General features: G+C 41.3%; 1 protein-coding gene across 3 annotated transcripts in view; it reads left to right on the top strand.

Moving 5' to 3' along the window:
* Positions 1 to 14350, top strand: part of SCAPER (S-phase cyclin A associated protein in the ER) — a 504168-nt gene that overhangs the window by 437337 nt on the left and 52481 nt on the right. For all 3 annotated transcript variants that reach the window (XM_019441359.2, XM_019441358.2, XM_019441356.2), the window contains one exon: positions 4495 to 4650. In XM_019441359.2, the coding sequence (XP_019296904.1) occupies positions 4495 to 4650 (156 nt within the window). The remainder of the gene's footprint in view (positions 1 to 4494; positions 4651 to 14350) is intronic.

Below are 14350 nucleotides of genomic sequence, written 5' to 3'. Positions count from 1 at the left end.
TTAGGGGTTTATCAATTTTATTTATTTATTTTTTTCAAAAAACCAACTCTTTGTTTCATTGATCTGTTCTACTGTTTTTTTGGATTCTATATTGTTGATTTCTGCTCTGATCTTTATTATATCTCTTATTCTGCTGGTTTTGGGGTGTCTTTGCTGTTCTGCTTCTATTTCCTTTAGGTGTGCTGTTAGGTTTTGTATTTGGGATTTTTCTTGTTTCTTGAGATAGGCCTGGATTGCAATGTATTTTCCTCTTAGGACTGCCTTTGCTGCATCCCAAAGGGTTTGGATTGTTGTGTTTTCATTTTCATTTGTTTCCATATATTTTTTAATTTCTTCTCTAATTGCCTGGCTGACCCATTCATTCTTTAGTAGGGTGTTCTTTAACCTCCATGCATTTGGAGGTTTTCCAAACTTTTTCCTGTGGTTGATTTCAAGTTTCATAGCATTGTGATATGAAAGTGTGCATGGTAATGATCTCAATTCTTTTGTATTTGTTGAGGGCTGTTTTGTGACCCAGTAAGTGATCTATCTCAGAGAATGTTCCATGTGCACTCGAAAAGAATATGTATTCTGCTGCTTTAGGAAGAAAAGTTCTAAATATATCTGTCAAGTCCATCTGGTCCATTGTATCATTCAGGGCCATTGTTTCTTTATTGATTTTCTGTCTAGATGATCTGTCTATTGTTGTAAGTGGAGTATTAAAGTCCCCTGCAAATACCACATTCTTACCAATAAGATTGCTTATGTTTGCGATTAGTTGTTTTATATATTTGGGTGTCTCCAAATTCGGTACATAAACATTTATAATTGTTAGCTCTTCTTGATGGATAGACCGCATAATTATTATATAATGCCCTTCTTCATCTCATTACAGTCTTGAGTTTAAAATCTAGTTTGTCTGATATAAGTATGGCTCCTTCAGCTTTCTTTTGACTTTCAGTAGCAGGATAGATGGTTCTCCATCCCCTCATTTACAATCTGAAGGTGTCCTCAGGTCTAAAATTGATCTCTTGTAGACAGCAAATAGATGGGTCTTGTGTTTTTTTGTTTGTTTGTTTATCCATTCTGATACCCTATTTCCTTTGGTTGTAGCATTTTGTCTGTTTATATTCAATGTTATTATTGAAAGATATGGGTTTAGAGTCATTGTCTTATCTGTAGATTTCATGCTTATAGTGGTGTCTCTGGTCCTTTGTGGTCTTTGCTACACTCAGAGTTCCCCTTAGGATCTGTTATATGTCTGGTTTAGTGGTGATGAATTTCTTCAGTTTTTGTTTCGGAAAACCTTTATCTCTCATTCTGTTCTGAATGACAGGCTTGCTGGATAAAGGATTCTTTGCTGCATATTTTTCCTATTCATCACATTGAAAATTTCCTGCCACTCCTTTCTGGCCTGCCAAGTTCCAGTAGATAGGTCTGCTACTACCCTTATGTGTCTATTCTTGTATGTTAAGGCCTGTTTATCCCTAGCTTCTTTCAGAATTCTTTCTATATCCTTGTATTTCGCCAGTTTCAATATGATACGTCATGCAGAAGATCTGTTCAAGTTATGTCTAAAGGGAGTTCTCTGTGCCTCCTGGATTTCAATGCCTGTTTCCTTCCCCAGATTGGAGAAGTTTTCAGGTATAATTTGTTCAAGCACACTGTCAGCCCCTTTCTCTCTGTCTTCTTCTTCTGAAACTCCTGTGATACAGATATTGTTCCGTTTCATTGAATCACTTAGTTCTCTGATTCTCCCATTGTGATCCAGAATTTTTTTTTATCTTTTTCTCAGCTTCATCTTTTTCCATAATTCTATCTTCTATTTCACCTATTCTCCCCTCTGTCTCTTCAATTCTCGCTGTCAGTACCTCTAGTTTATTTTGCACCTCATTTACAGCATTTTTTAATTGATCATGCCTATTTTTTAGTTCCTTGATCTCTGTAGCAATAGATTCTCTGCTGTCTTCTATGCTTTTTTCAAGCCCAGCGATTAATCTTATGACTATTATTCTAAATTCTTGTTCAGTTATATTGTTTATATCTGTTTTGAGCAGTTCTTTAGCTGTCATTTCTTCCTGGAATTTCTTTTGAGAAGAATTCTTCCATTTCGTCATTTTGGCTAGTTTTCTGTCCTTTATGTGTTTTCAAAGCTTATTATCTGCCCTTCACCTTCGAGCACTACTATATTAAAGAGGGGTCATACACTGTCCAGAACCTGGCCCTTTAGGAGGTGTTTTTTGGAGTGCGTTACTTGCTCTCTGTTGTTGTGACTTTGACTACTTTATCTCCCTACTCATATTGATATTTCAAACCCTCCACTAGGTCTGTTTTGATTTGTTCATTGATGTAGCCCTGGAGAGGAAAACAAAAAACAAACAGAAAACAAAAATACACAAACACACAAACAAAAAAACCCAAAACAAAAAGCCAGAAACACCAGCTACAAGTAAGCAACAGGGTGGAAGTGGTGCTGATGGAAGAGGCCTTATCCCATACAAAGAGAGAAATGACAAGAGTGAGGAAAAAGAAAAAATAAAAATTGCCCAGACAGAGAAACTACACAGCTTAATCCAGAGGGAGAGAAAGGAAAATAAAGAAGGAGGCAGGAAAAAAGAAAGAAAATAACATTGGCCAGACAGAGAAACTATTTGGCTTAATCCAGAGAGAGAGAAAGAATGAAGAAGGAGGTGTGGAACATGTATCAAGAGAATGGATTAAATATGTCTGCTTAGACAAACCAACAACCAAGGTAACCGGACTGGAGGAGGAAGAGATAAGAAGGAGAAAAGGAAGGAAGAATGTATCTATATAATAAGAATTGTCGGAGAATTAAACCAGGCAATGCAGCAGTGCTGGTCTCATGGAGGGGCTGTCTAGTTCCTCAGCTACTACTCGGCTCCAGTAGATATGCAGTTACCAGGTGCAGAAGGGCGTGGTTTGGAGTAGGCAGGTCCAGCCTCCAGTGTGGGTTCCGCTGTCCAATGCCTGAAGCCCCACCTTGTTGGTGGTGGGGAGAAAAATGGCAACATGCCAGTCTCTCCTCCACAGACCAGGTATCCCAAACCACTCTGTTCAAGCCATCCTCACTGTGCCGCAGGCGCAAATGAGGCAGTTTGTCCCACTCTGCCGGCTTCCGTGCCGTGGCTCTTGATTGCGATTCAAACTCCTGCTCTGTCCTTTGCGGTACTGGGGGAGTGCAGCTGCACACCGCCCAATATATGGTCCCCAGCTGGTAGACGAGGGCAAGCTTTGTCCTATCCCGCTGCACACCAGGGAGGGGATCACTTTCTCCAACTGTGGACTACACTCCTGTCCTAACCACCAAGCCCGAGGCTGGCTCCCCTCCTTCCCAGGTGCGCCATCGGGGCAGCCGGGACCCAGTCGCAGAGAAAGCCATTCATTTAAAGATTCAATCTTTCTCCAGCCTGGTCCGTGGTTTTTCTCTTGTCCAGATACAGTCCTATGCTTCCCCAGCCTCTCTTTCTCTTCCTTTTGTCTCTCTGCAGAAAGGGATACCTCCCCACCATTCGTTGTCTCTCTCCCAGTTTGCAGTCACGCACCTATGGCCTGTCAGGTTGTCCCGGTGAGTCCCTGGAAGCGACTGCCTCCCAGACTCTCGGAGTTCAAAGTCCTTGAGCTTCAACACTGCTTTGTTTGTGATACAAGGGAACTTTGGATTCCCCTACTTCACCATGTTGGCCCTTCCCCAAATTAACATGTGTTGATTTTCAGAACTACTACATACAAAGTCCTGCCCTTTTCATACATGTAAATACAGTAGCACTGAATCAGTATAAAATCTCTAAGCTAAAGCTGATTTATCTACAGGTCATTTATAGTCTTAAAATACTATTTTCAATGATAGTTGCTTTGCAGACTAATAAAAGAACCACTATTTTTGGTCCAGTTTAATAAACAGTTCTGGAAAGCTGTTTAATGGGATGAAAAGATGAAAGTGAATTCTTAAATGTTACTGTCAACTGTCAAGACTGGTACTTTTCATAACAGAGAGCAATTATATTCTCATTATTATACTCTTAATGATGACAGGATTTTGGAAAACAGAGAATCTACAGTTGCATTAGAAATTTAGGTTGAAATAAGAGTATCTGAGTAGCATCATCTTATTTTCTAAATCTCTACATTCTAGGGAATTTGGCTCTCTGGTACTTTAAGAAGTATTGCTTTTCAAGAGTGTAGAGATAATTATAAATCATTTCAAATATTGACAGACTCTTTAGACCACTAAAAATGATCAGATGATCATTTTCATTCATCTTTCTTGAAAAAAATAGCATCAGAATGACCAAAAGAAGGAAGCAAATCACTTACAGAAATAGCTGATTATTCAGGACTAAATCTAAGGAAATTGTTACTTGAGATGCTTTACCCAAACCTATTGTTTGCTTGTTTGAGGGGTCTAAGCCTATGTTTGTTAAGATTTATCTTTGAAGGTGATGATATTGCCAGCCTGTGCAGACTGATAACACATATGTTTCTCCCCACATCTAGCTACGTGGTGAACATAGGCCTGATCAACAAGCTTCATGGCTGCTTCCTCTCTGTGCAAGGCCCAGTGGATGAGAATCCCAAGACGGCCACCTTTCTGCAGCATGCTGCAGGACTCTTGCATGGAATGTGCATGCTGTGCTTTGCTGTCACCAGAAGGTAAGGCTTCTACTTGATACTAATCTAGACTCAACTTTGGAAACATCTCTAGAGTTTTGCCAAACTTGGGGTCATTTTATAGGGATGCAAGTGGTCATCTTGGCCTCTTTTTTTCTTTGCCTTACCTTTGTCCTTCTTGGTTTCCCATACTGAGGCAAACCTCATATTTCTTGTTTTTCCCTAGCTACATGCTCCCGTCAAGTCTGTTTTTCTTTTTGGTGTCATAAACTTAACTGTCATTGCTGGAAGAAATCTTGGGGGTCATCCATCCCTCTTCTCCTGAAATCCAGAGGAATTAAGTGATTCTCCTTGAGTCAGTTACAAAGCCTACACCAGATCAAGCCAGGCCCTCTGCACAATACAGCACAGCCTCACAGTGTCCATAAGTTTGTTCACATGCTTTTATTTACAGCCTCCTAGGTTTGTTTATTTTCCCCTTTTGTCTCTTTCTCCAAGATACCTTCATGAATAAAGGAAGGGAGCCATCCAAAAACAATAGCTCCCTAAAGTTACATATGATCTATGTGTGGGGAGACCCGATGTGGTAGAGGCCTGCAAGAATTCACCTGAGGCAGAACAAAAGAGATAGAAGTTTATTGAAAACACTGCAAGGGACCAGCAGACAGGACAACAAAGGAGAGACTGGCTGCCATGAGGCAGTGGTGAGGGGCTGTAGTTAAGGGGGAAGGTGAGGGGTATAGGGAAACGCGTAGAATTTTCCTTTTTTGGTACCTGTGTCCAGGGTCCGGGTGTAAGTAACCCATTGTTTGCCTAGGGCTTAGGATATTTTGAGGAGGGTCACCTGTTGGCCTGTTGTATTCAACTAGGGGCTGCTGTCGGCCCTTCTACCTCACTCAGGTTTCCATTGCTCAAGTTGGTTGCCCAAAAGCATCCTGTACACTATGGGCATTATAGCCAATGTGTCAGGGACAACTGCTGGCCTGGTTGGCTCTTTATACCCCTCACCCCATCCTGTGGACTGTCTGCAAAAGCAATAATTCTCTGGGGCGGGGGTGGGGGGCACAAAATAAACCCCTGTTGCATTCTTTTCTCTCCCACCAATTAAAAATCATTTGCAGGGGTGCCTGAGTGGCTCAGTCGGTTAAGCATCTGACTTCAGCTCAGGTCATGATCTCGCAGTCTGTAAGTTCAAGCCCCGCATCGGGCTCTGTGCTGACAGCTCGGAGCCTGGAGCCTGCTTCAGATGCTGTGTCTCCCTCTCCCTCCACCCCTCCCCCACTCACACTCTGTCTCTGTCTCTCAAAAATAAATAGACATTAAAAAAAAAAGATCTGTTTGCATTAGTGATTCAGTGTTTCTGATAGGAATATGATGTAGCCATCAGGCATATTAAGAATGTTCAGTAGGGGCACATAGGTTGCTCAGTCAGTTCAGTGTTCAACTCTTGATTTTGACTCAGGTTGTGATCCCAGGGTTGTAGGATCAAGCCCTACATCAGACTCCTTGCTGAGTGTGGAGCCTGCTTGGGATTCTCTCTCTCTCCCTCTGCCCTCTTCTCCACTCACATGTGTGCTCTCTCTCTCACTCACAATCACTCTCTCTCTCACTCTCAAATTAAAAAAAAAGAAAGAATGTTTAATAAAATAATTTTCTTACAATTAAATTCTAAACAGCACTGCATACAATTTTTTTATTGTGGCTCTTTTTATTTATACCCAAAAGGAGAGAGTACAATAATGAACCCCAGTGATAGCCATTGTCTGGCTCCAGCTATTATCAGTATTTTATTTTTCCCATTCTTATTTTATCCTCCTGCTCACACCCTGGGTTTTTTGTTTTGTCTTGTTGGTTTTTTGTTTGGTGGGAAAGGGGTTATGCTAGAGCATGTAATAACAAATTTCAGGTATCATGACATTTCACCCAAAATAATTCAGCATGTATCTCTGAGGTCTTAAACATAAATGCCATGCCATTATCACCCCAACATAATAAACAATCATTTTGTAATATACCTGGTCCACTTTTCCCCACTGTCTCAAAACATCTTTCTACCAGAAGTTTATTGGAATCAGAATCCAAATTTCAGGTGGCATTTGGTTATTATATCTCCTCTTTTTTATTCTGTAAAATATTCTGCCTCTTTTTTTCTTGCCATTGATTTGTTAGAGAAAAAAATATATTGTTTTTTTATTATTTATCAAGAAGAAAATTAAAACCAAAATTAAAATTAAAAATTTGAAACTTCTGGGGTGCCTGGATGGCTCAGTTGGTTAAGTGACTGACTCTTGATTTTGGCTCAGGTCATGATCTCATGGTTCATGAGATCAAGCCCTACTTAGGTCTCTATGCTGACAGCACAGAGCCTGCTTGATATTCTCTCTCTCTCCCTCTTTCTCTCTGCCCCTCCCCCACTCATGCTCACTTTCTCTTTCTCTCTCAAAATAAATAAATTTTAAAAAATTCTGAAACTTCTAAAGTCTCACTGCTTGAAGAAATATCCACCCATTTTCAACGTACACAGAATGCTAGTGACTATATTCAGAATATTTTAAAACAGAGAATTTGCCATCTAAAATGAACCTCCTCGAAGCACCTGGCTGGCTCAGTCAGTTAAGTGTCTGACTCTTGATTTCAGCTCAGATCATGATCTCACAGTCATGGGATTGAGCCCCACATCTGGCTCCATGCTGGACATGGAGCCTGCTTAAGATTGAAGATTCTCTCTCTCCCTCTCCATCTGTCCCTCTCCCCCTTGCACGCACATTCTCTCCCTCTCCCTCCCTCCCTCCCTCCCTCCCTCCCTCTAAATAAATAAATAAATAAATAACCTCCCCCCGCAACAATTTTTAGTCTGTTACACATGGAAACCTAACACCCACCTATTCTTCCTTTACTGTTACCTCTCTTAATCCCGTCACATTTCTAGGAAGATTAAGACTACCTGATCATCAGGGAAGCCAAGCATAACCTGTATTAAGTTAGTCTTCTTCCTTCTAGAAATGCAGACAGAACCTGTTCCAGGGATTAGATAAGAATTTAGGAAGTGGCTATCTGAGTCTCTAACCTAAATATGATCAGATGGTACCACACGGCAGAGAGGCCAGCAGCGGTATTAGGGCATTGGCACCTAGGGCACTGGCACCTGCCAGCTTGGAGTATAGCCTGCTGCCCGGCTAGCTCCTGTGCAGTAGGCTGCTCCCTGGAAGGTGTCCTCTCCCCCAGGAGACCCCTGTCCAACAGTGGTTCTTTCGTGTACACAGCATTAGAAACCTGCCAGCATCTCAGGGCTTTGTCACCTGTATTCTTTCCTTGAACCCAGATGAATATCACACACATAAGTATTTCCATATGTAGTTATTGTACAGTTTTGGGCTTTGGCTTTCACTTACAGATTTAGTCACTTGAAATCTCTGGAACTTGAAAGAAGCTTAGAGATCAGTCACAGCCACTCACTCTTACAGGGAAAGCAACTGAGCCAAACTAACTTGAATTGGGATATAAGATTCCTACCTCAGTGCTCTCACCTACAGACTTGACTTTGTATTATTCAAAATGTAGGAGCATATATTTCAGTTCTTTGAAGATTTTCTCAATTACATGTATGGAAAGCAGGATCCCCTTCTCTCTAACACACAGTCATGTCCTTTCCTGTAGACATTGAGCATCTGTCCTATGCCAAACACCAAGACAAGTACCCAAGATACTGCCCACGGGGATCCGACAGCCTGGTGTGGGGTCATACCTGTAAACTAATAGCTGCAGTAGAAGAGAGTGTTCACAGAGAAGGAAGTAAAGCACTCCCACAAGAGATCAAGAAAGGTTTCAATGGACTAAATATTGAAGGGTCCAGAAAGACAAGTAGAGGAGAAGAATGCAACAGAGAAAAGGGTCATAATATGTGTACTCTATGATGTAATATGTTATTGGTGTCTTTGGCCCACCTGAAGGTCACCTACCAATGGCTTCTTGTATTTCTCTGCCTGAGGATATTCTCTGGACAAATAGCTGTTTGCTACAAGTACTGGGGAGCTAATACCTCCAGGAGTGACCCTCCACAGTAAATGGGTGGATTATATCCCAGCTCTGCTAACCCTCAGTGAGACAGTCCTGAGGTGTGTTCTGTATAGTCTGTAAAAGGGGCCCCAGTGGTAACCTGTGCACTAACACATCGTTGATTGGCTTTCTCCCTTCCCTCTTTCTCTCCTTTGCTTCCTCATAAATAAACTATTTACACCCATATCCTTGTTTCAGAGTTTGGTTTGGAGGCAACCCAAACTAAGAGATATGGATATACAAGATATTGTCTCATGTTGAATTTGATGTTGCTGTGTGATAGGGTGACTGTGAAGAGTGACAGGAGATGAAGTAGTAAATGAGCTCCATGTGGGGCACCTGGGTGGCTCAGTCGGTTAAGTGTCCTTCTTCAGCTCGGGTCATGATCTCACGACTCATTAGTTCAAATCCTGTGTCAGGCTCTGTGTTGACAGCTCAGAGCCTGGAGCTGCTTCGGATTCTGTGTCTCCCTCTCTCTCTGCCCCTGCCCTGCTCACACTCTGTCTGTCTGTCTGTCTGTCTGTCTCTCTCTCTCTCTCAAAAATAAATAAATTTTTTTTTAAAAATTTAAATGAGCTCCATAGATGTTAGCTCCTAGGAGGCTGAAATGGAGACAAGAACTGGATGTGCTACATTAGAGTTACAGAAAGCCACTGAAGTTTAAGAGAGGGTAACAGGATCAAATTTCTGTTATAGAATGATAATTCCTGGAAAGAGTAAAAATGACTGGAAAGGCATGAGTCTAGAGGACTTGCATGAGGCAAGTGGGAAATGTTGAGGGCCTGTGGGACAGTGGAAATAGAATCAAATGCATTAAGAGGAGACAGAATAAATGTGAGAGAGATGGCATAGAGCTTGGTGGGAAGTAAAAGGAAGGGAGGAACCTAAAATGGTTCCTGGGATTTCTGACTTGAAACTTTTGAGTGGTGGATGGTAGAGTCTCCAAATTAGGAAATATAAGCAGTTTTCCAGAGAAGAAATATGTTTGTTCCTACGAGTACCTAAGGGTCATCCAAGTAGACCAAAGTCTTTATATATATATGTATAATTGTTTTTTCTGTACAAATACAGCTGGATTTTAAATAAATCAGTAATTAACTCTAGGTGGTATTTAAGAATTCTTAATCCATTGTTCCCATTATAATTTCCTTCTCCAGCTTCAGTTTCTATTAGTAGGCCTTGCTGCAAAAGCAGATTATTCTAGGAGAAAGGGTCCAGGTGGTTTCCTAGCTTAATTTACCTAGGAAGTTCTTAGTATCAGTATCAGCTGCTTCTGTGAGATGAAAGGATGGCCCCTAACTGCAGTTCTTCCTCATTCTTCAGTCTTCAGCCTTTCCAGAACACCACCAAGCCACAGGAAGACAGGGAGTGTTTTCTACCTTTCCATATTAATTTGCCTCTAATATTTACAGACCATTTCATACTACTTCCCATTTCTTCATGGAAATTCTATTTCTAAACTATAAACTACAATGACCTATGGAAAGCACTTTGTTATGTGTGTCAGAGTTTCTTTCTGCAAGGTCACAGCCTTGTCTGGGGACAAAGGTAGTGTGGCTGTCGTTATATTGGAGTAATTCACATAATGCCTGTTTTGGCTATCAGGACAAGCCAGCCAGAGCCAGAAAGTTGAGGAAGGATTGTTGTCAAAGCTCTTTTATGACCAGCAGGAATAAAAAGACAAAGAGGAGCCAGAGAGGCCTTCAAAAATCATCTTGTGAGCTGGCGAGCTCTGAGATAATTAAGTAGCTGATTAGCCCAGGTCTCTGAGTAAACACTGCAGTCTGCTGGTGGCCCAGCCTTTTTGTGATGGTGATTACAGCCCGGCTGCCTTTGCCCTACTCTCCTATTGTGCCCTTAATCTGCTAATTTTTACCTAGGTTTTCTGAAGGACAATTTGGGTGTCAGAGTTTATGTTCTTAATCTTTGCTTCAGTGTGGAGGAGAAAAGACTAACTTGATTTTTGTACCAGGCTTGGTTTTGAACTTGCATTTAAGTAAAAATTGGAATTGTGATCTGGTGAAAGGTTTGATGTTATGTTAGGATTAGTTCAGAATTTTAATCCGAGGACTTTTCACAAATTATAATTCTTAATGTCTTAAATAAAGTTCAACAGTCTGTAATAGGACTTTCAGAAATACTTATTTCTTTGGCCTTTACTGTTAATCACTTTTACATTCTTGGTCCTTTACGTAGTAAAGAGAAAAGGATAGTTTTCAAATCTCAGTCAGCATCTCAACTGCCCTAATTAGCTGAGACTCACTGAGGCCCCCTGAAGGTGCTAACAGGAGCAGAACAGTAATGAGTGATTATGAATTGCAACCAACACAGGCCTTTTACTTAATCAGCAATCATTGACTAATTCCATAACTGTACTAGACATTGTAGTAATAGGGCCAAGGAGCAGTGGGTTCACAGGGAGAGAGCTGACAGTCCTTATGACCATACAGAATAAGAAGAGGAGCTTATAAAACCTAGCTAATTCTGATTGAAGAAGACTTCTGAATTCTAGAATATATTTACATGAAAAGGAGTTTGTTGTTGTATACATTCATGGTTTTTATTTTCACATCCATAAACTACACTAACAAAATGGGTTCTATCCAAGGTCCCTGGAAACCTGTGTCAAAAAAAAGAATGATTTATAATTTAGCTCATTAATTATGTGGATATAAATGAGTACTTCTCAAGTGTTTAAGGGTGCTTGAAAACCATTTGTTTGGCAAAGGTAAACTTTAACTCTGCCTGCCTGAATTATTCACTCATGCATTAAACAAATATTTATGTAGTACTTGCTCTGTGCCAGGCCCTGTGCTAAGCTTGGGAGAAAGCAGAAATGACTCAGACATCAATTGTGTCCTCAAGGACCTTGTCGGCTAGTAGAGGAAAGAAGATGCATATACAAAGACCCATGGTATAAGGCAGAGTGGTACAGAGGATAGAAGATAACCCTGAAAAGCACTTAGCACACTGCCTGCCACATAGTAAATGCTTAATAAACATTGGCTGCTGTCATTACATCATTATTGATGGAGTTAAGAGGAGGGAAAGATCACTCTTAGTGGTAGGAATTACCTGTTCCCTAGAGCAAGTAAAATTTAATCTGGACCTTGAAAGATAGAAGGGTTTGTTGGGACATTTAGAGTTGAGAGAAAGTAGATAAACAAATAGCTAAAGCGAAGACATCATGGTAGAAAAATATGAAAAACCAATAGAGTACTTACTTGAGCTCAATTTGGGGATGTATGTGGTGGTGATTTTAGTGCCTCCCAGGTTTTTATGAGATTGAACTGAGGTAATAAATGTAAAAAGGCTGTGTGAACTATTTTGCTAAGATGTGGTGGCAGTGGTGTCATTAAAAGCCTTTGATCAGGGAAGTGACATGCTAAGAACCATATTTTGGGAGCATTAATCAGATATCAGGAATACTTGGTGAAGAATGTATTAGAGAGGAGGCAGAAAATGGGACCATTAACAGTCATCTGGGCAAGAGGCAGAAGGAAGGGAAAAGAATTTTTCTTAATCTTCCCAGAGTCTCTTTCCTCATGTACAATATCATCAGACTCCAGATGCCATCATCTCTGTCTCCTCTGTCTTCCTTGTACCCCAGATCTCATCTGTTGTCACATTTTGTTGAATGGAAGGAACCTTAAAGTTTCCTTAATCCAGTCTTTTATTCATGTGTGAATCTCTCCAATAACCTCATTCATTCTATATTTGAATATGTCTTTTGTCAGGGAACTCATTACACTGAGAGAACCATTCTGTCATTGATAAGTTTTAATGCTTTAAAAAGTCTCTCCTTATACCAATCTCTAACCTGTCTCCCTACTGCTACCTATTAGAACTAGTCCTAATTGTTCCTTGGCAACATACAGACTATTCTATCCATGCTCTCCTCCCTGAACTTCCCTGATCTCACCCTTCCACATATTTCCCTTTGCTTTTATTCTCCTTGTTCAATTACTATAACTGTATAACAGATTTCCCCAAAACTTAGTGGCATAAAACAACCATCTATTGGGGCACCTGGCATGCAACTCTTTTTTTTTTCTTAAGTAGGCTTCATGACCAGTGTGAAGCCCAGTGCAGGGCTTGAGCTCACAACCCTGAGATCAAGATCTGAGCTGAGATCAAGAGTCGGACACTTGGGGTGCCTGAGTGACTCAGTCACTTAAGCATCCTACTTCAGCTCAGGTCAGGATCTTGCCATTACTGAGTTCGAGCCCCACATCGGTCTCTGTGCTGACAGCTCAGAGCCTGGAGCCTGCTTCAGATTCTGTGCCTCCCTCTCTCTCTGCCCCTCCCCCACCTCAAAAATGTATAAACATTTTTAAAATTTTTTCAAAGAGTCAGACGCTTAACTGACAGCCACCCATGCAACTCTTGATCTCAGAGTGGTGAATTCAGGTCCCACACTGGGGGTAGAGATATATAAAAAAATAAAATCTTAAAAAAACCAATCATCTGTTAATCTCACAGACTCTGTGTGTCAGGAATGTTGTCAAGATACTGAGAGACTGGCTTATCTTTGTTCCACAATATCTGGGCCTCAGTCAGAAGACTTGAAGGCTAGAAGTTGAAATCATCTGAGTGCTTATTCACACACATCTGTGGCTCATGTGGCTGTTAGCCGAGGACCTTTCCACCTGGGCACTCTGCATAGGCCAATCTGGGCTTCCTCACAGCATGGTGGTCAGTTCCCAAAAGGAGCATCTTGACAAAGAACCAGGTAGAAACATTACCTTTTATGAGCCACCCACAGAAGTCATGCAGCCTATTTCCACTGTATTCTGTTCATCAAGGCCTTCACAACACCCACCTCCCCTCCTTCAGAGGTAGGAGAAATAGACTTCACCTCTTCATGGGGAATACAAAGGTCCTAGAAATATAGGACCAGAAATATTGCCGTGGTTGTGTTTGAAAAACATTATTTGCCACATTCCAGCCTTCCCTGTAGATAAATGTGTTTCCAGCATCCTTTTCTCATGTGTCTTCTGTTCTCTCTGCAGTCTCATATTTGGTATATCACCTGTCCCTTGACATCACCTCTGTTAACTTTTAAAACCTGTGGTCATTAGCCACTGTCCTTAGACAAAAGACTTTCTGGGATTGGGAAATAGGGACTGAAGTAAATATAATAGGATTCAGGAAGTTACATTTGTTGAGCACCTTTTATGTATCCCAGGCTAAGTGCTCCTTGTGAGTTATGTTCCAGCAGTCTTGTCACACCATGCAAGGGAGCACAGCAGCCAGTAGAGTGATGAGGAAGAGTGACTATCGCCTGCTTCAGATCCAGAGAGTGAGAATACAAGAGCAGGAACTTCTGGACTGTTTCTGTACTCACAACTGGGTGATTGCTAGTTGAGAGATTTCAGAAAGATCCATTCCAGCTAGTAATAAAGCCTTAGTTGACTTATAGGGACAGAACAATGAGACCACTTCATTGCTACAATTCAACTTGTGTGTCCACTATGTGCTAGGCACTGTGCCAGAGAAAGGGAGCTGTCTGGGCCATAGCCTACAGGACTAAAGTTTAACAGCAGCCTTCACTTCCTTACTTCTCCCAGAGAGGATACGGTATGATGAAGGCAGACTGTCAGTACATGTATCGGCTCACCAGGTTCAGAGCAGCAGAATATGTCAAGGATGCACCTGCCGTCAGACTCCCACTGGCTGTAGGACT

This window comes from Panthera pardus, unplaced genomic scaffold (assembly GCF_024362965.1).
Source record: "Panthera pardus isolate Hobbes unplaced genomic scaffold, ASM2436296v1 HiC_scaffold_24, whole genome shotgun sequence".
In the NCBI taxonomy this organism is placed as follows: Eukaryota; Metazoa; Chordata; class Mammalia; order Carnivora; family Felidae; genus Panthera; species Panthera pardus.
The sequence above is the reverse complement of the archived record's forward strand: the minus strand, read 5'-3'. Positions and strand labels throughout refer to the sequence as shown.